At 39.4% G+C, this 23,707-nt stretch overlaps 1 protein-coding gene across 36 annotated transcripts in view; it reads left to right on the forward strand.

Moving 5' to 3' along the window:
- The window catches only part of DTNB (dystrobrevin beta), a 239,834-nt gene that overhangs the window by 69,141 nt on the left and 146,986 nt on the right, over positions 1 to 23,707 (forward strand). For all 36 annotated transcript variants that reach the window (XR_008289633.1, XR_008289634.1, XR_008289636.1 and 33 more), the window contains 3 exons: positions 200 to 354; positions 11,385 to 11,490; positions 15,528 to 15,694. Coding sequence is in view for 30 of the 36 variants with exons in the window: in XM_053201135.1 (XP_053057110.1) it covers positions 200 to 354; positions 11,385 to 11,490; positions 15,528 to 15,694 (428 nt within the window). In the remaining 6 variants the exon portion in view is untranslated. The remainder of the gene's footprint in view (positions 1 to 199; positions 355 to 11,384; positions 11,491 to 15,527; positions 15,695 to 23,707) is intronic.

The raw sequence follows: 23,707 nt of genomic DNA on the forward strand, positions 1-23,707 counted from the left end.
AGTGGGTGGGAGAGAGGGCTGGGCAGTAAAGGAACTATACAATGTTAATAAGAAGGAGAACACATATTAACTAAAAATCATAATAGCTTTATGGTACTTTTTAATGGTACTTTTTGACCAGTATACAAATAACATAGAGTCATTTATAAAAAGTTTATATTTCTTTCTAGTTTGACTTTATTTGGTTTTGTTCTCATAGATGTTTTCTCCCAGATGTCAGATTCCAATGGCTTAATGATATTTAGCAAGTTTGACCAGTTTCTGAAGGAAGTTCTGAAGCTCCCAACAGCTGTCTTTGAAGGGCCATCTTTTGGTTACACAGAGCACTCAGTCCGCACCTGTTTTCCACAGCAGGTAAGGACAGTTTTGTAGAATCTAGGACTAGAAGAGCACTCATCCATCCCTCTGCCCTTTATTAGATTTCACCAGATTGCTTCTAGTCTAGGGACGTAAAGCCTTGGGTAGAGGAGGGAAAAGAGCTTTAAGTGGGAGGGGTGTGAAAAAGAGAAAGAGGGCAGACAAAAAATTCACCTACGAATTCTGGTTTGGGGGAGAGGGGAGTCTTTTCTGGAGAATGGTAACACATGTAAAATTTTAAATTACCGACAGTTTAAAGAAAAATGTTGAAGATGAAGTGTTTATATTATTGCTACTGGACATATATTACTTGCCTGAATGAGTTCTTTCAACTGTGAAATAGAAGAATTTTGGCGTAAAACTCTATACAATACTGGGCCATTGTTTTCTCAGCACCAAAGACAAGGAATGCTACACAGCTCTCAGCTGCCAGCTCAAAATCTCTCGAGGGTACACTCGTTTTCATGTGAAGAAACGATAGACTGGGTTTCCTTTTTATTTGTGAGTGTCCTTGTGTGATCCTGCCCTAGAGATTGTATGTGTGAATTCCTGAGATATTAACTGTGTCTCAGGGGTCTCAGAGCAGAGTGGATGCTGGCAGTAGCTCCATTTGTGCAGGTAGACATGAGATAAAAGGAGCTTCATGCTAAGCTTAGAAAGTTCTGGAAAGGGGGGAATTACTGAAAAATCTGTTTTAAAACTAATGAGTAAAAGATTAATGGAAGTAGGATATTGACATAGTCTGAAAGTATCTCCTCATAAGATATTTTTTATTTAAAAATTTTATTTATTTGAGAGAGAGAGTGTGCATGCATGTGTGCTCAAGCAGGAGAGGGGCAGAGAGAAGGATCCCAAGCAGGCTCTGTGCTGTCAGTGCAGAACCCGACGTGGGGCTCAATCCCATGAACTGCAAGATCATGGCCTGAGCCGAAATTCAGGATTGGATGCTCAACTGACTGAGCCCCACCATAAGACGTTTATTAATTATGAAAGGAAATGTAGTAACATTAGAAAGTTACTGTGTTACAATAGAGAAACCTGTCAGATTGACATTAACCGAGTGATCAAAGTCCCTATCACCGGCGAAGGGACAGACTGATATCCTTGCCTCCTGAGCGGATGCACCAAGATGTACCCAGTATCACTGTTGTGGTACTTGGGCCAGAAAAGCACAGCCTGAGTCTCCTCTTCCTTTTTTTTTTTTTCCCCATTTTTTTATGTTTGGTTTTATTTTTTACAGTTTTATTGAGATGTAATTCACATATAACATTGTAAAAGCTTAAGGTGTACAGCATAATGATTTGAGATTTGTATATCTTGCAAAACATTTATCACAATAAGTTTATTAACATCTGGCCTGAGTCTCATCTTGAGGAACCATCTGACAAACCCAACTGAAGATAGTTCTACAAAATAACTGGCCTATACACTTTAAGAATGTCCATGTCATGAAAGACAAAAAAACAAAACAAACAAAAAAAAAAACCCCAAAAAACAAAAACCTGTTCCAGGTTACAGGAATCTAAAGAGATAAGAAAAACCCAATGCAGTTTATGATCCAGGGTTTCCTTTTTGTTATAAAGGACATTGTTGGGACAATTGAAAAAATCTGAATATGTTTTGTAGACTAGATAGTAGTATTTTGTTATTAAATGCTAATTTCCTTATTTTGATATTTGTATTAAGTTATGTGAGAAAATAACCTTGTTTTTAAGAAATATAGGTATTTAATTTAAGGGTAAAGGGGCATCTCTTCTGCAGTGTTAACATTTGAGAAATCTTGGTAAATGGGGAATTTTTTTGTAATCTTATGATCTTTCTAGAAGTCTGAAATTATTTAAAAATAAAAAGTTAACACATAAAAACAACAAATCTAAAAGTTTGAGAACCGAAAGAACATCGTAAACCAGATCCTCCTGACCTGTGATACTTTGATTCACAAAAGAAGCAAAAACAAACACACACATACCTTTTTTTTTCTTTTACATTTAAAGTTAAGAATTCATATTTATTTGAACTCAGACTTTCAAACACTATTTTGTAATTTGTTTAGAGATTACTCATTAGCTTTAGCACCGAAAGTGGCACCCATAATACTGGTGAGTTATTTTTAGTAAGTTCTGAGGAGATGTTCTTCCAAATTTGTACATACTTTGGCTTATTGTTTTTGTGGAAATTTGCCTCTACGCATACTTTATCTCTTTCTCAGTATAAATGACAATATCAGCTTTTAGCACAGTAAAGATAGCTCTGTGCTTCATTTTATTCTAGTATAGTTTGCATTTTCCCCATAAATATGCATTTCTAAATGAAATGAGGCTTTCCATACATATGCTGGTACGGGAATGTCCTTCAGGTATTAAAATGCCCTGAAGCGATGTGAGGATGAGTGTGATAAACTACAAACATTTTTCCATTGATTTTAATTTATTTTTTAAGTAGGCTTCACGTCCATTGTGGAGCCCACTGTGGGGCTTGAACTCACAGCTGTGAGAACTGAGTTGAGATCAAGAGCCAGATGTTCAACTGACTGAGCTGCACGGGGGCCCCAGACAGTTTTCACTTAGAATTCCTCTCGGTGCTACTGCTTTAGTAGTACCATTACATTAAACGGTTGCCCCCACAATACTCTGGGGTAATCATATCTGATGTACGTGTGGCTTTTCACACAAGATACTTCCTGGAGGTCAGGCTAAAACTTGATCAAGTCCTGGAATGCTACTGTTAAGTAAAGTGTGTCAGAATGAATGGGGAAGGGAATTTATACAAAGAAATGTCTGTGAAGAGTAACATCTGACCAGTGGATGGCAGTTATGTGGGGTTTTAAACCTAAAGTAACCTTTGATCTGATTGTAACGTGAGGGCTATAATGAGAATCTAGTACTGGAATGACAGTTTAAAATGTTGAAGAATGTACAGAAATTTCCAGCTGTTAATCCTAGGAGTGCTATCTAGGATTCTCCAGATCACCTTATGCCTTTATGGTGAGGCTTTTGAACATACAGCTTGGCTGTTGCTTCTTATCTGCCTCTGATTCCTATAAAAAACTCATGTGCCGAATTTGAAAAAGTCAGAGCAGCATCTTAGGCTAGAGGAAACTTGAGCTTTCCTTGGTCTGTAAAGATGGCCCAAAAAAGGACCCTCAAAAGAAAAAGAAACTACTGGTAGAATGACCAAAAATATGAGACTTTGGACAGAGGTTCATGCAGCAAGAGTTAAGTCCAATGAGTTTTGGGTTTCTTTTTGAAAATGGGCTTTTCCCGTATGGTTTATTTTCCTACCTATGTGTTTTTTTAACACGAGCTAACTTATCCACCATCAGATAGCGAGAGAACAGGGTCAGTGTAAAGTGGAAATTGCTCTGTTGACTCACGTGCAGTTTTCCCAGCATATTAATGTTCTGGGCTGAGCAAACAAGTGATCACAATGAAAGAGAATGTAGGACTGTTTTAAGAAAGAAGTGGAAAACCTGCAGAAGTACCTTTCTCTGGTGAAAGAAGTGGCTGGTTTGCAGGATTCATGAACTGCTTCACTTTCTGTAGTATTATGGGGTGAAACTGTGGATGCACAAGAAAGACGTGTGAAGACATTGTTTTTAGGACCCCTCACACCTGTGCTACAAAAATTGATTGATGGAGTTACCTGTTCCCTGGAGCCCGTATTTAGTTTTGATAAAACTGATCTGTCTTAGAAGTTGTATGCCCTTATTATAAAGAAGGGAAAAAATGACTCAGGGCTCAGGACTTAGGACTGAAAGGTATCATCTGATAGTGACCTTGTTGGCAGTGCCTGTGAGAGATTTAATTGTGCTATTAGTGTTGCTGTTGTTTTGTTAGTCCTCTGTTTACAAGGTGGCATCTGTTTTTAGGTTTGTGCCAACCCTGTTTTTTCTCACATACCTTATTTTTAAATCCATGGCTTTGCAGTATGTGCAGCTTTTCAGTGATGTCTGTGTTGATTTACAGGAGAAATTCTTGAATTTTTCAAATGATGTGAAGAGAATTACATGTTTCTCTATTTTAATATAGCTTGAATTCTTTTTTAAAAAACAATTTTGCCTGCTTTTCACAAACTGACCCCAAAAAAGATGTTGGACTTAACATAGTTTTAAAAACACAACAAATATTAAAGGCATTTATAAGCTAATTCAGCAGAACACATCCACTGGAATAGCTAAAATTCAGACTGACAGCTAATGTTGGTGAAGATTTGGAGCGACTAGAACTCTCATACGAGCCACTTTGGAAGATGCTCTGGTGGTTTCCTACAAACCTCAATGTCAAAGATTCTTTTATCAGTTTCATAAGCATCTGAGGTGTCTGTAATAAACCACTGGAGTGAAGTTAATTTGAGAAATAGTATGCCTGGAATTTGCTTCAAAATATTCCAGACTGAAGGAATGGTGAAGGCATAAATTAAAATTAGTCATTATTGAGAATTGTTGAAGCTGGGTAACAAGCATATTATACTATTCTCTCTACTTTGGTATATTTTAAAATTTTTAGAAAAAATCTAGCTGTTTATTTGTGCTAACGATTATTGTCTGTATAAAGCACAGTGTTAACATAGCACCTCAAGGCTAATATTTTGGTGGGTAGGCCAGGTATATTGATTTTTCAGTGTTTGTAAACTAACAAACTGACTTTAGAGACTTAAAAGTTATTAAAAAACAAGCAGTGAATATGTTAAATCTCTCCCCAGTTTTTCTAAACTTCAGAGTTTAAGGATGAGTTCTGTTTCTCAAAAAGATGATTGCTATTTGTTGTGCTATTTATTTTTTAGGTTCGTATTGACTTTAGTTCGAAGTGTTCAGTCCACCCTGCAGAGGATCTTAAACTTGATGTCCATCTTTATGGAAGACTGAATGAGTAGGGGAGAGAGGGAGATGGGAAGGGAGCGGTGCTCTTTCACTGGGTGTTGCGGGACTCTCCGTGATTCACGGGGAGGCGGGCAGTGGGTAGAGATGGGATTACATGATCACCAGTGGATTTTTCAGAACAGCAACAGTATTTCTTGTGCCTGGAGATGTCCTCTGGCTATACTTTGATCCGCATATCCTCTTCTGCTACATGCCAAAATGACTTTTCTCCCACTCCATCTTTGAAGTGAGACATTTTCTGGATGTTCTGACTTTGTTTTCCTGGACGTTGTATAAAGTTTGGTAAGAATTACCTGGTGTGTGTATATGTGTATTTCATAGGAATTCCAATTAAGCAGATTTTACAATCTCCATCAGCAGTCCCTCATTACCAAGATAATCTAGTTGGGTAATTACCATGTTTCATTGATTTGAAGACACTCTTGCACACCTTACCATCTCTGATATCCAGGTACCTCATACAGACAATAATATCTTACAATTGGACTTGGCCAGTAGTTATGATGTGTTGTCTTTTCTTGCACATGTGTGAACTTGGTCAGAGCTGTTCCTGTTGTCACTTCAGCTGAATTATGTACACATTTGGTCCTGCGTGTGCTGTCATTTCAAATGATATTAGCTCTCACTGAAATGCCAATAACCCCTGACCTTCTTTCTCTCCAACAGAAGCCCTCATATTTCATATCCCAGATAAAATAGCCCTTCTTCTTTGATGCTCTGAATCTTTCACTGTAGGATTAATTGTTCCTCTTCTGCATTCCCATGGCGTGTTATATCTAGTTCACTTATGCCCTGAAGGGATACACCTTGATCTCCTTCAACTTTATATCCCCATGACTAACAGTGTCTGGAAAATGATTGATGCTTACTAGAGATTTGTTGGATTAAATGATTTAAATCAAATATGGCATGAGAAAGTGTCTTGGTTTGAATTCTAACTGAAAGCTTAAATCTCATGGATGTATCTGAAACCTTGTTGTTGTTTTCATTGATATTTTTATTCTGTGATTTTCTCAAATGAAACAGTCTTTGCAGTGAGGAAAATATAGTATTTCAGAAGTACTGAAGTTTTCCCCATTTTTTTAACCATAATAAATAAAATCATCTCTAACAAAGAGCACAGCAGGGGTGCCTGGGTAGCTCAGTCCGTTGAGCGTCCAACTTTGGCTCAGGTCATGATCTCACAGTTTGTGAGTTCAAGCCCCACATTGGGCTAGCTGCTTGTCAGCACAGAGCCTGCTTCAGATCCTCTGTCCCCCCCCACCCCCCCGCCCTTCTCTGTCCCTCCCCTGCTTGTGCTCTTTCTTTGTCTCCCAAAAATAAACATTAAAAAAAGAGCACAGCAGCATGATATTGTTATGTCATTACAAAGTACTTTAATTTTTCAAGTTCAAAATAAATTTGTGATATGGTCAAATTTAGTGTCTGATAATAATCAAAAGGCTGACCCATAGCACTGGTCCTATAACCAGTTAATTTATGTTTGTCCTGGTCAGACAAAATATTTTTAACTCTACACAAAAGTTTGTATAAAAATATTTTAATCTAGAAGACTTTAAAAACATTTTTAAAAATGTTTCAGGTTTGTTAACCGTATGTCATTCATGGTTTTACTGATTACCAAGTAAGTCAGAGCAATGAATAAGAAATACTTACCTGTTGGGGAACGTGGATGGCTCAGTTGGTAGAGCATGTGACTCCTGATCTCGGGGTTGTAAGTTCAAGCCCCACATTGGGTATAGAGATTAAAAATAAAAGTCTTAAAAAAAAAAACAAAAAACCTTACCTGTTGCCCATAAGGAAATAGGAGGAGGTTTTAATGGAAATGATGAGGCTGGAAATTGTACCTGTGATGACCCAGTGCTAACCTAATTTACTTGTTTTCTCATGTTGTTTTCGTGATACTGGATTTCTTATTTTTAAGGGGTGGTCTCTACCCCCTTTTAAAACAGGGAAAATGTAGTCATGGGTAGAGGGAAGGAGGTGAGAATGGCTCTAGGGTAATAATTGTCCGTATTGAGGATTAGAATAACAAAGGGCAGGAAGGTAGGTGACAAAAAGAAATGCTTACTTCCAGGGAAAAATATATATGAGTACACACAAGGATAGAAACAGCCTCAGTGTTTTATAGAGGAAGGCAGGGATAAATCATGGCATCTCAGCTCAGTGGATCAGGCAGCTGTTAAAATGATTAGAAATGAAGACCTTGTAGCAAAACAATTAGTATTTTAAAAAAAGTTAAGTGAAAAAACATTATATATTTTTATCTACCCTATGTACATAATTACATAGAATCATATGTACATTTACAGGGAAATATAGGAAAATGAGAATTGTGGGAAGCAGTTTTTGTAATTTTGTTGTAGTTTTTGTTATAAATACTGTGCTATAAAAATAGAGAAAAATGCGGGGCACCTGGGTGGCTCAGTCGGTTGAGCGTCCGACTTCGGCTCTCACAGCTTGTGGGTTCGAGCCCCACGTCAGGCTCTGTGCTGACAGCTGAGAGCCTGGAGCCTGCTTCGGATTCTGTGTCTCCCTCTCTCTCTGCCCCTAACCCACTCGCATTCTGTCTCTGTCTCTCTCAAAAATAAATAAACATTTAAAAAAAAAAGGTTTTTTTTTTAAATAGGGAAAAATGCAAAGAATGTGTTCAACTCGAGGATGAAAAACAAAACAAAAAAGGAGAAAAAAGTGCTAACTGGTCATTTACACAGTTATTTACTAAGTCATGGAATTTTTGACCTGAGAAGTCTAGCTCAGCAGTTCTCAAACTTTTTGGTCTCAGGACCTCTTTACAATAAAAATTATTGAGGACCCCAAAGAGCTTTTGTTCATGTGAGTTATTTCTATTAATAGTTCTATACTAGAAATTAAAATTGAGAAATTAAAGATATTGTCGTGTAAAAATAACAATGAGAAGTCTGTTGAGTCTTAAATGTTTTTATGAAAAAAAGGTATATATTTGAAAACATTTTTATGAAAAAAAGCTATATATTCGAAAACATATTTTTATGAAAAAAAGCTATATATCCCAAAACAAAAAAAATTTAACAAGAATGCCATGGTTCTACATTTTTGCAAATCATTTTAATATTTGGCTCAGTTGAAGATCGCTGGATTGTCCTATCTGCTTATCCTTTCAATCGGTTGTGATACGTTGTTTTAGTTGAAGTGTAGAAAGAAATCTGGCCTCGTGTGGCGAGGAGTTGGGAAAGGGAGGAGTGCTGTAGTAGCTTTTTCAGATGGTTGTGAATCTGCCGCCTTGCCTCTGGAATGCCCACTGTTTGCCTATAAGAGAATGAGATTGAAAAGGGCAAATAATGTCTGAGAATTCTATGAAAATAGCCCCAGCCTCAGGGACTCATTGAAAATGTTTTAGGAACCAACAGGGCAGCTTCTGAACACACTTGAGGACTACTGCTCTACCCTTTGATAGGTGACAAAACTGAAGCCAGAAGGGTAAGCGATTTTCCCCAAATCACATGGTTTATTGAAGATACTACTGGGACACAGTTCTGGTTTCATTCCTCATGATTTTGGAGGACTTCACATTACAGTATGACCTTAGAACAACTTTTGTAAGCTGACCCTGAGCATTTTTATCAGGGTCTAATGAGATGTCATATATAATTGTTCCTTTTCATCTTGAAGATTAAAAAAGAAGCCTCCATGATAGGTGAGTCAAAACTTTTTAGAGAAAGTAGCATTAGAATTACAGGTAGACTTGTAAAAATTAATTTTAATATTAGATATAAAATAACAAATTAGATACAAAATATATAGAAATATTAATTAAAACATACATTTAAGTTTTGGTTGCTACCTCTTGCTAGCTAAAAAACACTTCTTAGTATCTTCTTTCTCAGTAATGTTACGGGGACACTTTTCATTTTTTTGTTGCTTTGTTACAGTTATGTGCATATCCATAGGAAGAGGCATTTTCTGTATCTGGACCTCCATTCAAATGTTTGGTGACTTTCTGGTTTTGTTTTTCATGTTGTTCACTCATTCCTCCGAGATTCCACTGAGGTGTGAGAAACGTTAGGGACTTGGATGCCTGAGATGGAAAACACTTTGGAAAACTTCATTTGGCCTAATTGAGTAGATATTTTTCAAATTTCACCCACGCACGGGTATCTATAAAGGGCCTTTGTATGGTAGGTTCTTACTATTATCACCCTCATTCAGCCCTCTTGCTCGCCCCTTCCCTCCCTCAAGTCAGTGTTGGCCTCCAGCCTCTGTCCTGAATCTGAGGCTTTCCTTCCTATTTCTTCATCTTTTTTGAGTTTTATTGCAAAAGCCTTTCTTGCTCTACATCTACTTTATCCTCCCTTTTCTGTTCCCTACTTACCAGTTTTTTTTTTTAAGATTATTCTTAATAAGAATTGTCTCCAATTTACATACAATGAAATCAAGATTCTCATAGTTGCCAAAAAGATACACAGAAGTGAGTCTGTAGTCTCCTGTTTGCATGATGGAACCATCACTGCAAAGGTGTCACGGTGGATCAGATACAAATGCTGGAGGTCGCCATCCTCCTGACTAGCCACCCCGGTGCCTCCACTTGTTGCTCCCAATTTGAGGTGAACGGATTAGTGGTAAAAATCACTTGTTTTATAATGTACTGGCAAAATCTTTGAGTCGGCTCTAACCAATTTTGTCCTTTTTTTTTTCTTCCTGAAATAAAGTATTTTAAAGTTTTATGGGGAAACACTCCATTTCATATACCCTGTTTTTCACCTCAAGAAAAGGTGGTGGGACTGAGAACGTAGTTACTTGGGAGAGTGAGATGAGATTCTGGGTGCCTTTTGGTGTCCACATGCTCCAGTCCTCATTCCCTCCCCCTGCCTTTGAATGGTGGGACCAGGGCTTGTTAGAAAAGCACTACTTACTGGGCCTGTATCTCCTGCTCTCCTGTGTTCACCCTTTTGTCTCTGCCCTTCTTTAGGAATAAAGTTGGAAGTGGGGGCCTCTGTGTCCAGGTTATAATCACAGAGCTCTCCCATCTAGTTGTAAGACATTCCTCTTTCCTCCTTTTTTCTTTCCTTTTTTGGAGCAGGAAAGGTGCTTTGTGGGTTAGAGGAAATAAGGAAAATTCATTAATTTGAAAAATTTTGGTAATCTGTTCTGTCTATATCTCATGACTCTATTTTTTCTAAAGTGTTTTCTCATTTTTTTTGTATCCAGTGGAATATAATTATACCAGTGTTTCACATACAGTGGAAGCTTCGTATGTATTTGTTTAAAAGAGAGAAATAAAGATGAAACAGAAAAATGCAGTCTAGCTGGGGAGATGATGTAATGGGGGGGTGATGGACATTGGATGTTTAGGCTCTAATTTCGTCCAATTCTTCCCTTTAGTTTTCTTTCTTTCTTTCTGTACAAGAAAGTTGCTAAATGATGTTTAAGAGTGTTTGCCCCTCACTGCAGTATTTATTTAGTGATAACACACCAATGTTATGAAATGCTGGAGATACGGTAAACAATAAATGGAGTAGTTCTGCTTTCACTGATTTTTTTAATGTTTATTTATTGTTTTATTTTGAGAGAGAGAGAGTGAGCGAGAGCAAGCATGGGAGAGGAGCAGAAAGAGAGGTAGAGAGCATCCCGAGCAGGCTCCACACTGTCAGTGGGGAGCCTGACTTGGGGCTTGATTCCATGAACGGTGAGATTATGACCTGAGCCAAAATCAAGAGTCGGGCACTTAACCACCTGAGCCACCCAGGCGTCCCTCACTGATGTTGTTTTATAATAAGGTGTGGGATGTCTGTCTCCCCCACTGGTTAATAATAGTAGTTTGAAGGACAGCTGAGTTCCTGTGCTGGCTTTGTGTCCTATTTGAGTAGGACCTTCACAAGTCATATAAACGCTTCTTTATTTTCTCATCTGTAATATGAAGTTAGTCATAATACCTAACCTATTTACCTGGTACAGTTGTTTTAAGACTCAAAATAATGTGTGTGGAAATGCATGTGACTATTGTAGTGACATACAGTATGTTGCATTGTCTCTAGTAATGTAAAATATTGTATTTTGCTATGGACTTTCACAAGGAATTCATTACAACTTGGTTGGGAGAATTCTAGATCAACGTAATTTTGGAATTCATTAATAATATAAAGTATGTTTGCTCTTCTTCTCTTTACAGAAAAAGATCATGCTAAATATGTTTTTAGACACAATGATGGCCGATCCTCCCCCCCAGTGCCTTGTCTGGCTACCTCTCATGCATAGGCTTGCCCATGTGGAGAATGGTAAGCGGAACTTTTATCATTCAGTTTCTTGTGCTATAGGAAATACACGAGCTGATAGTATTTTGTAATGTCCTTAGCGATTGCCATTGAAAATTATAATTGACATTTGTTGTCACTCTGTCATTTGGATTTGTGATTTTAGCTTTCTAAAGAGGGATATTTCTTTCTTTTTTTAAATTACAAGTTCATTTATTTTTTTAATGCTTATTTTACTCTTGAGAGAGAAAGAGAGAGAGACAGACAGACAGAGCATGAATGGGGAGGGGCAGAGCGAGAGGGAGACACAGAATCTGAAGCAGGCTCCAGCTCTGAGCTGTCAGCACAGAGTCCAGTGCGGGGCTCGAACCCACGAACTGTGAGGTCAGACACAGGTGAAGTCAGACACTTACCCTACTGAACCACCCAGGCGCCTCGATGGATATTTATTTCTTAAAGAAAAGTAAGGGAAGGGGACTTATTACTTAGGGTACCAAGAAATAGTAGTATCAAACTTTGTGGTTCACACTCTTGGCTTTTCCCCCTGAGATTTCAGGTGATTGTTTTCTACTTGAACCGACCTGATTTACCCATGCCTTCCTTTTTTCCTTTAATTTATAAAATCCATAGTTCTAAAAAATTGCATATATGCAGTATCACCCACTAAAATTATAATGCTTTTAGAGTAGTTTCAAGGAGAATAGCTAAGGTAGGATTTGGTACTTCATACATCTTTACTTCTTCCTTTACTATTTTACCTTGAATTACTCTTGGTATCTTTTCCAGGAATTTGACTAAATCTGTTTTGCTTAAAATGACAGTTATCTCTTAGTAACTTCTTAATTTTTTCTTCTGCTGTTATCCATTTATCTCATTGTTTAGGTTGTCTAAGTTTGTTAAAGGAAAGGCTGAAGTTTTTTGTGTAACCTCCCTCCTTCCTCTCCGGGCCTTTGCCTGTATCTTATTCCGCCAAAGAGAACCAGTAACAAGTGAAAGGAGCTAAAAAGCAGAGCCCTTTTTCCCTTTGTAAGAATGAAATACACGTCCATACTCTTTTTATTTTCTCTCTGTCCCATCCATATCTTCTGTTTTTAAACCTCTCAGCCTTTTGCCCCACTGTGGCTTTAGTTCACAGGTACCTTAGATTCAGGATTATTTTCCTAAAGGTCTAGAATCTCTTGACTAAACTAAAACAGTTAAATAATTTTTTAACAAGATTTTTGGATAGAGATTTATACTGTTAAATTATTACAGTATTATTAGTTCTTTTGGAGGCAATACTTTTAACCTGAAGTGTTTTAGTACTTTTATATTCAATTTGTTTTCATGAAATCATTTTGTATTTGCTATGCCAAGTAGAAAGAATCTCTTTTGTTCTGATTTTTTTGTTATCATTGTGAACATTTTACTGTTACTTTGTGTATAGTGTATTACCTGTTGATTACATTCTTATGAGGTTAGTGATATTTTCCTCAGCGACAGAGACATAGTATGAACTCATTGCAATATCTTAAAAATAAAACATGTTATCTATCATGGTAACATTTATCTACATATCTTAATTTTTATGGCAGGAAGTAAATTCTAAAATTATGATATTTCTATATATTTCTATATGTTATTTTTGTTGTTTGGGTTTTTTCTATGGAATTCATCTCTGGAATCATATTGAAGTTACTATTAATAAGGACAGACATCTATTTGCTTAAGCAGAAGTTGCACTTTTTTTATTGAAAAATCCAAGCATATAATATATAAGAAGATACAACATGATGTATTCTTCCAAAAAGAATACTTTTACCAGAACTTGATCTTATTTATAATTGACCCAGTACATAGGTGATCCTTTCCTTATTCTGTCTCTCCTTTCCATCTGGTCAGCCCCTTATACTATCTAATGTAAGTGTTGGCTCTTGACTGGTGTAGAAGAAAAGAAAAATCACATAGACATGCATATTCATCCAAGATTATCAGAATATACTTGATAATTTAATATTAATATACATATATTTAATATGTATATATTTTTAATTTTTTTGAATGTTTATTTTTGACAGAGAGAGAGAAAGAGAGGGAGACAGAGCATGAGTGGGGGAGAGGCAGAGAGAGGGTGACACAGAATCTGAAGCAGGTTCCAGGCTCTGAGCTGTCACCACAGAGCCCGATGTAGGGCTCGAACTCATGAGCCGTGAGATCATGACCTGAGCTGAAGTCGGACGCTCAACCGACTGAGCCACCCAGGTGCCCCTATATATTATTTAATATTAACTGAAAGTTATATAGAATTATAAATTCTGATATGCTGATGTTGACTGTGTTGATATTAGCTCCAGATTGATTTGAGAGTAGTGTTCTTTGGTGGAACTTTACTAGATTGTATAGTTTTAATTTGGAGCACAGAGTCTTATCAGCACTTTCATTATTCCTTAGAAATATCTTGATGACAAAATGCTTGAATTTCTTAGAGGAATTATGTCCTTTGGAGTTCTTATTCCTGATTTTACTTTTTATAGTCTTTAATGATCTTGTTACATTGTTTTCTTCACCAAGTGCTCCTTTTTTTCCCCCCTGAGTCTTGGTGTACATTTTTGGAAACAGAACCCAAAATCCTTATTTTATTTTTTTGAGAGAGAGAGAGGGTGCAAGTGAGCGAGGGGCAGAGAGAGAGGGAGAGAGATGTGGGGCTCACTCGAAGTGGGGCTCTAGCTCACCTGATGTGGGGTTCAAGCTTACCTGAAGTAGGGCTTGAACTCACGAACTGTGAGATCGTGACCTGAGCCAAAGTCAGATGCATAACCGACTGAGCCACCCAGGCGCCCCCCAAAACCCTTATTATTGAAATAAGATTGGATTTGTATACATATTGCTAGAAAGAGTTATTCAAATGAATATTTGAATACTGTATGCCCTTTTCCTATTGACTTCCATTTCTTGTGTTCAGAATTGAATTGCCAGAGGGAACAATTATGTTACCAACACTTAAAAGAATAAACAACTGTCTTTAATATACAGTTATGCATTGCCCACTTCCCACTCACTGAACTGGATGTTCAGGCTGTTAGAGAATCTCAGCAATCTCTATGAATCCTCACTGCTACCTGGCAGGTTTGCATAAGGTGACATGCTGTATGAACGGAGGAAAGGGTGACAGGTCCCTAAGATTCCCTTCCTCCAAATCCCCGCTGCTTTGTTGGTCTAGAGTACTTTATTTCACTGCTTTGCTACTTAGACCTCTTACCTAAAACTAACATGGTAATATGTCTAGCCTTACTTTTTTTACCAGTAACCACAAACTTGTGCCCAGGCATGTTGTAGCATTTAGTTCAGCCAACATTTGAAGGCCTTCAGTTGAAGGTACTGTGTAAAATACCATTTTCAGGTAATAGAGACCCATAGTATATCATTCCAGGTGTTATTAGCAAAGGAAACAAATGTCTGTACAGCTGACAATGATAAATCTCTTTAAAAAGCAATGGGTTTGAAAAATAAATTTTAGACTGAAAGTTTCTCTTCTTATATATTTATCTGAATTTGAGAAGCATGAGTCTCGTTTTAAAGAAATTGGTTATTTTCTAAGGTGAATTGGAAGGTCTTCTCTTTAATGTTTATTTATTTATTTTGAGAGAGAGCGAGCACGCATGCACATGCAACACATGAGCAGGGGAGGGGCAGAGAGGGAGGGAGACAGTCTCAGCAGGTTCCATGCTCAGAGTGGAGCCCGACAGGGGGCTCAATGTCACCGCCAGGAGGTCACGGACTAAGCCTGTATCAAGAGTTAGAGGCTTAACCTATTAAGCCACTGGGCACCCCTGGAATGTAATATTGTAACTTGAAAAACTTTTCTCATTTATTGTTTCCCCCCCTTATTCTAGTAAATGGCGGCTCAGTTAACTAGGAGACGCTTCAGAGTTTTCAGTGTTAGTGTTGTTTTCACTTTTGCTTTTTTGCATCAGGTGTGGTTTTCCAGTGTATTGACTTGACTCTCCGAGTGAAAGTAAGATAACTTGCTTCTCCTCCTCTCCCGCCCCTTCTCCCCTGCCCTGCTGTCTGCCTGCCACAAGTCTTCCACCCCGTGGAGTGCTCCTATTGCCGGTGTGAGAGTATGATGGGCTTCCGGTACCGATGCCAGCAGTGCCACAACTACCAGCTCTGCCAAAACTGCTTTTGGCGTGGCCACGCCAGCGGCCCTCACAGCAACCAACACCAGATGAAGGAGCACTCCTCCTGGGTAACTGCTTCGTGTGTCAGTCCGGGTCCCCTGCTGTTCATCTTTCATCGCCAACAACACCAGGAGGGTTTCCCGATAGGTCCCTGGCAAAGAGGGACGTGGTGCAGTCAGATCTAGGTGCCAACACTTGGGATGGGTTGCGAGCGTGTTGCGCTTCATCACCTGATTTTAAAAGCAGAATCTTTAAAGTTTCAGGAGCTGGAGGTATTATTACAGTTGAAATGGAAAAGTAAGCGAGAAGCGTCTTCTTATTTTAAAACTGTGCAAAGGGTATTCTCCCAAAGCTTCCTCTCTGAGCTTTACGTGGGATTGAAAGTTCTTTTTTTTTAAAGCATATTTTCTTCACGTCTGTAGGGCTTAAATGGGGTAAAGAAAGCTGCATGAAATAAAGGGGTTAATTTTTGTCTCTCTGAAGTTGGGGAAATACTGTATTTTACAGTTGCCACATCAGTGTCCTTATTTTCAAAAGTAGTCTTTTATTTTTATTAAAAAAATTTTTTTTAACGTTTATTTATTTTTGAGACAGAGAGGGACAGAGCATGAAGGGGGGAGGGGCAGAGAGAGAAGGAGACACAGAATCGGAAGCAGGCTCCAGGCTCTGAGCCATCAGCCCAGAGCCCGACGCGGGGCCCGAACTCACGGACCGCGAGATCGTGACCTGAGCTGAAGTCGGACGCTTAACCGACTGCGCCACCCAGGCGCCCCAAAAGTAGTCTTTTACGTAACAGTATTTGGGTGGAGGTTGATGTGTGATTTTCCTATAGTGTTTACAAATCATGCAACAAGCTTAGCATCAATCATTTTTCTTCCCGTCTCTCAATTTATTTTCAGAGTCTTAAAAATGCCATATATTTTTTTAATGTTTATTTTCGAGAGAGAGAGAGAGAGAGGGGTGGGGAGCAGGGAGGGCAGAGAAAGAGGAGGACTGTTCACTGACTGCAGAGAGCCCGATGTGGGACTTGAACTCACGAACCATGAGATTATGACCTGAGCCGAAGTCAGGTGCTCAACCGACTGAGCCACCCAGGCAACCCCCACAAAATGCCGTACTTTTATTTCCAAAAAGTTGTTTTAAAAACTTTTCCCTCTGGTTTTCATTTGTTGGTTGGTTGGTTTGCTAAAGGGTAGAACATATAGAGGGTCATAAGTGTAATTCAGGATTTAGGTTCTTACCCTTGGTCATCCTACTGGACTTTAAGTATTTAGAAAGCTTCAATACTCAGGATTTTTTTTTTCTTTCCCTTTTTTCTAATTAGTCTTGTTAAAACTCAACCAAGAACAAAAAGAAGGTAAGTTCATATCAGGGATTAGTTAAAAAAAAAAAAAAAAGAACAACTTTCAGTCCATGTGTGCACTTTACTTCCTACATCTCTGACATGTTAGAGGTAGTTTTTTGTTTTTTTTTTTATCAGATAGGTTTTCAGTTACACTTAACCATAAAATTTGTGTTAAACTGAACATCCTATCTGGGGTTTTGTTGTGTTGTAAATTCTAATACTGTTTTTGGTTGAGGAGTGATTATTTAAAAATTTTTTAAACAAGCAAAGGAAAAAAATACAACATAGTAGTCTCTTCCCTTTTTCATTGAATAGAGATAATTTATAGATTTCCAAGTTGTTGCTTTTCCCTTTCTTAAAGTATAAGTGTCCCTTGGTGGTAAATGATTTGTTAATGTTTTTCCCACTGTTTTTTGTTTAGAGTCTAACTCTCAGCACTGAGATAGCTCTTTGCTCTGTTACCTTTTGTAATGATTGGATTCATTGGGATGTTTCTTTTGATAATTCTCATCTACATGTTGGGCTAGAGAATGAGGAGCTTGGGGTGCCTGGGTAGCTCAGCCAGTTAGGCGTCCAACTTCGGCTCAGGTCATGATCTTGCGGTTTGTGGGTTGAGCCCCACATCGGGCTCTGTGCTGACAGCTCAGAGCCTGGAGCCTGCTTCAGATTCTGTGTCTCCCTTTCTCTCTCTGCCCCTCCCCCACTCACACTCGGTCTTTCTCCCCTTCAAAATAAATAAACATTAAAAAAATTAAAAAAACAGAGAGAGAATGAGGAACTTGTTCATCTTAATTTGAACTTGCTCATTTAGCTAACTTATAACCCTTTTAGAAATGGGAATTTTACATTTTTTAAAATATAAGTGACTGAATATTGCTTTATGATTTACAAAGCAGGTTTTCCTGTGCTTTATTTCATTGAGCAAAAGCATACATAAAGTACAGAAATCACAGTGAATTTTTGTGCTTCTGCTTGATTCTCATAACACTCTTGTGTAGTAAGTCATATCCCCATTTGTTGTTATTTTTATTTCAGCTTTGTTGTTTTTTAAATTTTATTTATTTTTGTTATAGTGACTTAAGATTTCAAGAAAAGTCATGAACAATACGCATGCATCATTTTGAAGTTGCTATCTGTTTTGAATTTTGATGAGTATGTGCATTATGTGTGATTGATGCATCTTGGTAACGTTTTTTAGCAGTGTGTGTGTGTGTGTGTGTGTGTGTGTGTGTGTGTGTGTGTGTATGTGACTTGTTTTCAGGATTAGAACTCTGTATGTATAATACCCTTGCTCTTTGAGGAAGATCTGAATGAATTTTGAGACTGATGTGGGTAAAGAAGTTTCCACTAACAAAAAGATGTGTAATCTCTTTAATAGTCATTTCTTTGACATTTGCCCACTGTGTTTATACGAGTATTTGAATAACTATTTCTCTGTGTTCACAAGGGATAAATTTAGTGTATGTTTAACAAGTTTGTATATGAATTTGCATTGTAGATTGATAGGTGTTATATTGGTGCTTGGAAGTTTATTTTGATTTTTCCAAAAGTTTGTTTAATATTTTGTCTAAGTAACTATGCAATGTAATTCATTATTCTGTCAGGCATCAATCCATTCATTTGACTTTACTTTAGAAAAAAATGCTATATGGTGATTCATTCTGTGCATTCATTATTCATTCAAAAGATATTATTTGAACTCATGCTGTGCGTACCAGGCACTATTACAGGCATATGAGATACGTCTATGAACAGAACCGGACAAAGATCCCTACTCAGTGGGGCTTGAATTTTAAGGGGTGTGAAAGAGACCATGAGGGCTCACTGACATTGCTCTTTTCCCATTTTTGCTTGGCATGCATCTAGACTACATTTCTCAGCTTCCCTGTATCTAAGAAAAACCATGTAAATACCAGTTATCAGTGGAATGTGAACAGAGTGATATGTGTCTTCCCAGAATAAGGCCATTAATAGCTGAGGGCCTTTTCTGTCCTCTACCACAACTTAGGGGAGAGAACTTCATTAGGACCCAGAGGAAGATGAAACCATAAATGAAAGGAAACTGGGTCCTTGAATGATGGGTGGAGAAGAATATCCTGCTACCCTGCTTGACTTTGATCAAGAGAGCTAGGAGCAAGAGAGAAACCTTGTGTTAAGCTACTGAGGTTTTAGTGTTGGCTATAGTAGCTGGTTCTGGAAGTAAGTTCTATTACAGCAAAACCTTGAGATTTGTGTTGTTGGCTTAGCAGTCAGGTAGCCCTGATAAGGACACCAATGTTGGAGGTGGGAAGGACAGAAATCTATGTTATGCAGTGGTGACCAGTGGCTAAATTTGTCATCCATAATAACTTAGAAGGTCCACTTCTTGCCACCTGAGCTCTGGGTCAAATGTTGGAAAGGATTGAAGTGCGAGTGTGTGTTGACTGTCTTTTGTTAGGTCTTACACGAAAGAGATGAGCTTAAGAAAGAATTGTCTAGTTTTCAAGCAAAAAATGAAAGGGAATAGAGAAAGTTCTGACAGTTGGAGCAGGAACTGTTTTCTGACAGGAAAAACAGATTGCTTGTAGACCCTAGAGAGCAATAGGTAAGAGTTGAGAAAGGCTTTGAGCCACAAAGGCCTAGTGAACCTTCTCAGTCAAAGAAAGATGACAGTCCTATGGCAAAGATCGGATCAGGGCATGAGTTCTCATTCTTGGCTGTTCATCAGAATTACCTTGCTCTCACTTACATAGCTTCTGATTTAATGGGTCAAAGGTACATGAAACCTAGATAAGACAGTTTTTAAAAGTTCCCTCAAGTGATTGCATCGTGCAGCCAACGTTGGAAACTGCTGACCTGTTGTTTCATCTGGACTCCAGGTGGTTTCTGTTAGTTCAAAGCGAGAGGAACGGAGGCAAAGACATAAATCAGCCTTAAGAATTATGTCCAGGAAAGGACTTTGTGTGCGGTTACTGGCACATGGAACTGACTGGAAACAAATAGATCAAAGGCCTACTAAGTTTTTGAGGGAATTATATATTGGCAAAGGAACTAGGAGCCTGCACTTAACAAGCCCCTGACTGTTCTAACTGTAAGACTACTTTCTAACGACCCAGAACTTGCTCTGGGAAGAGGTGGTCTGTGAAGGCTGTACGGCCTCTAGGAAGGGCATGCCAGAGCCCACTTTGCCAAGGAGGATATTAGATAAGGAAGAACCTTGTGCTTGTGCTCCTCCATTGTGTGTTGGGCCTGGGGAGGGTGGGTGTGGATCATGTGCCCGATCCGTTTATAGGGTCCATCATTTGGAGCTACGCATGATCCTGATGAAGAAGACTGTGATAGACCCAGACGTCCTGGGCTTGTCTTTAGATGCACGGACTGAGTGGCACTTCACATTTTCTTTTTGGAGAGGTTTGAGTGTGTTTTGTTTGTAGGAAAAGGGAGGAAACGTTTTGTAATCAGAAGTACTTATCTATATCCATGTTTTGCTTTCTTCCTGTACCTGAACCTGGATGATCTAGCCCGTCATCCATGCAGCCTGACACGGCCATATGACTAGTTCTGACCGGTGGGATTTGTTTGCAGGTGATCTGTGTTACTTCTGGGTCAGGGCTGTTTAAAGCAGATGTGTCTCATCTTCTCTTTACCCTTCCCACTCCCACTAGACATTGGCCACATGGGATGATCTTTGAAGAAAGTTAATAACGGCAGAAGCCCTTGAATGAAAGGGAGCTGGGTACCTAGTAGATGGATCAGAGCCCCTCTGCCAATTTACACTAGACTTGCACATGAACAAGAAATCAAAAAGCAGAATCCAGAGTATAGGGTCATAGAGGCCTTGTTGAGAAAGTGAGATTTGAACAGAGTCTTTGGTGTATGATAGTAGACATCTGGGGAAGAGGAGGCATTTTCAGCATGAATCCTGTGAGTAGGAGTGTGTTTCTGAGTTCAGGGAACAGCAGAGAAGCTTATGTGGCCAGAGTGGAGTCAACAGGAGGAGGTCTATAGGAATGGAGGACAGCTCACAAGGGCCTTTCTGACCATAATAAGGATGTTGGCCTTAACTCTAGTGGAATGAGGAGTCTTTATTTTTTTTACGGGAGAGAGAGAGAGAGAGAGAGAGAGAACGAACGAATGAATGAATATGAATAGGGTAGGGGCAGAAAGAGAGGGAGTGAGAGAATCCCAAGCAGGCTCCACATTCAACACAGAGCCTGACTCAGGATCCTGGGATCCTGAGACCATGACTAGAGCCAAATTGAAGAGTCAGGTGTTCTGGGCATCCAGGTAGCTCAGTCAGTTAAGCATCCAACTCTTGATATCAGCTCAGGTCATGACCTCACAGTTGGTGAGATCAAGCCCTGTGTTGGGCTTTGTGCTGACAGCACAGACATTGCTGGGATTCTTTCTCTCCCCCTCTCAGTGCCTGCCTCTCTCTCTCTCTCTCTCTCTCTCTCTCTCTCTCTCTCTCAAAATAAATAAACACTAAAAAAGAATAGTTGGATGCTCAACCAGCTGAGCCACCCACTTACCCCAGAATGTGAGTCTATAGGGTTTTGAGTAGAGGAATGGCATGGCTTGATTTATCTTTTAAAATGATCAGTCTGGATAACATGTAAAGAGTAAAGTGGGAGGAAAAGATAGAAGCAGAAAGAGCATTTCAGGAGAGATGATTGCAGTAATCAAAACAAGATACGGTAGGATGGTAGCAGTAGAGGTGGTGACAAGGGTAGAACTAGAATTTACTTTCTGAATCTGCCTAATGGGTTGGATGTGGCTTGTGAGAAGACAGGAGTGAAGATTTTGTCCTAAACAGCTAGAAGGATGGAATTGTCATCAGCTGAGATGAGACAGCTGTGGATGGAGTACATGTAGAGGTTAGGATTGAGAGTTCACTCTGGGAATTCAGTTCAGTTGGATTTAAGTTGCTTACTAGACATAGGGAGTTGTTGGATAGGCCATTGCATATGAGTCTAAACATAAAGAAGTCTGAGATAGAGATGTAAGCTTGGGGGTCATTGGCAAGTGGTTGATATGTAAAGCCATGCAACTGAACAGTAGCACCAGGTGAGTGGAGATAGAGGCGAGAAGAAAGAAAAGAGGAATGAGAACTGCCTTCAGGGGTCATCATTAAGAGATCTTGGAGAAGAGGAGGAACCTGTGAACAGTGACACAAGGTGAAAGCCAGGAGAGGGTGGTGTTCTGGACTATGCGTGAAGGGTGTTTTGAGGAGGAGGGATTGATCCTCTGTGGCCAGTGCTGTGACAGTCAAGGGAGAAGATTGAGAAGTGGCCCCTCATCTAACAATGTAAGGTGGTCTTGCAAGAACAGTTTCTGTGGAGTGGTGGGGACAAAACCCGACGCAAGTGGGTGCAAGAGGGAGAGGGGAGAGAGATGGAGACAGAGAGTATAGACAACTGTCAGTGAATATCTATTTCTAACCTTTCTTTCTTTTCTTCTTTCTTTCTCTTTCTTTCTTTCTTTCTTTCTTTCTTTCTTTCTTTCTTTCTTTCCTTCCTTCCTTCCTTCCTTCCTTCCTTCCTTCCTTCCTTCCTTCCTTCCTTCTCGTTTCTTCCTTTCTTTTCCTTTCTTTTTTCTTTTTTCTTTTCTTTTTCCTTTCCTTTCCTGTCCTTTCCTTTCCTTTCCTTTCCTTTCCTTTCCTTTCCTTTTTTCTCTTCTCTTCTCTTCTCTTCTCTTCTCTTCTCTTCTCTTCTGAGAAAGCGCAAGCAGGAGAGGGGCAGGGGAAATCCCAAGCAGGCTCCATGCTCAGCGCAGAGCACAATGCCGGGCTTGATCTCCTGACTCCGGGATCATGACCTGAGCTGAAATCAAGAGTTGGATGTTTAATTGACTGAGCCCCCCAGGTGCCCCCTAAGACTTTTTTTCTAATAGCAGTTCTTGGCAGGATTTTAGGAGACTCAATTAATCCCACTTCACTTTTCCCCACTCACAATTGCAGCCGGGAGTTGGGCACATGGCAGTCTGTTTGAGAAGGTGGTTTTAACTGTGAGGAAATAATGGACTGCCAGTAGCCCCTGAACTGAATATAAGCCAACCCAAGGTGGGCCTTCCCAGCACGCAGCGGAGCCTGGAGGCTCATGGCTCTGGGAGCAGAGAAGCATGTTTGCTTTCTATAGAGCTTGCAGATACCAGCAAATGGGAGGGAATGAGGCTGGGCTAGCATGTTCGTTCCTTCTCTAGAACCAACCAGTCTGGTCCGAGGAGCGAGAGGCAGAGAGTGACCACCTGCTGGGGTCCTCCAGAGAAGGTCCTCCACATGGAAACAAGACAGTGGGCCATGGAATCAGCATGGATTTTTATATTCCAGTTTGCAAGGATATAGTCATCATCTTCTCTTGGTCTTGGGTCATATTTCAAGTAACCTTGCCATTAGGAGGCCTGCACGTACAGTATTTCAGTTGCTACAAAATAAGCCACTCCCAAACTGGTCACATAAAACAACCATTTTTTTTTTAACGTCTTATTATTTATTTTTGACACAATGCGAGAGACAGAGTGCAAGCAGCGGAGGGGCAGACAGAAGGAGACACAGAATCCGAAGCGGGCTCCAGTCTCGGAGCTGTCAGCACAGAGCCCGACGCGGGGCTTGAATTCACGAACCGTGAGATCATGACCTGAGCCGAAATCGGACGCTTAACCGACTGAGCCACTCAGACGCTCCCAAAAAACAACCATTTTATTTCACCCACGGGTTTGGTGTCAGGAATTTGAATAGGGCAGGGGGGCTGGGTTGTTC

This window comes from Acinonyx jubatus, chromosome A3 (genome assembly GCF_027475565.1).
Source record: "Acinonyx jubatus isolate Ajub_Pintada_27869175 chromosome A3, VMU_Ajub_asm_v1.0, whole genome shotgun sequence".
Lineage (NCBI taxonomy): Eukaryota > Metazoa > Chordata > Mammalia > Carnivora > Felidae > Acinonyx > Acinonyx jubatus.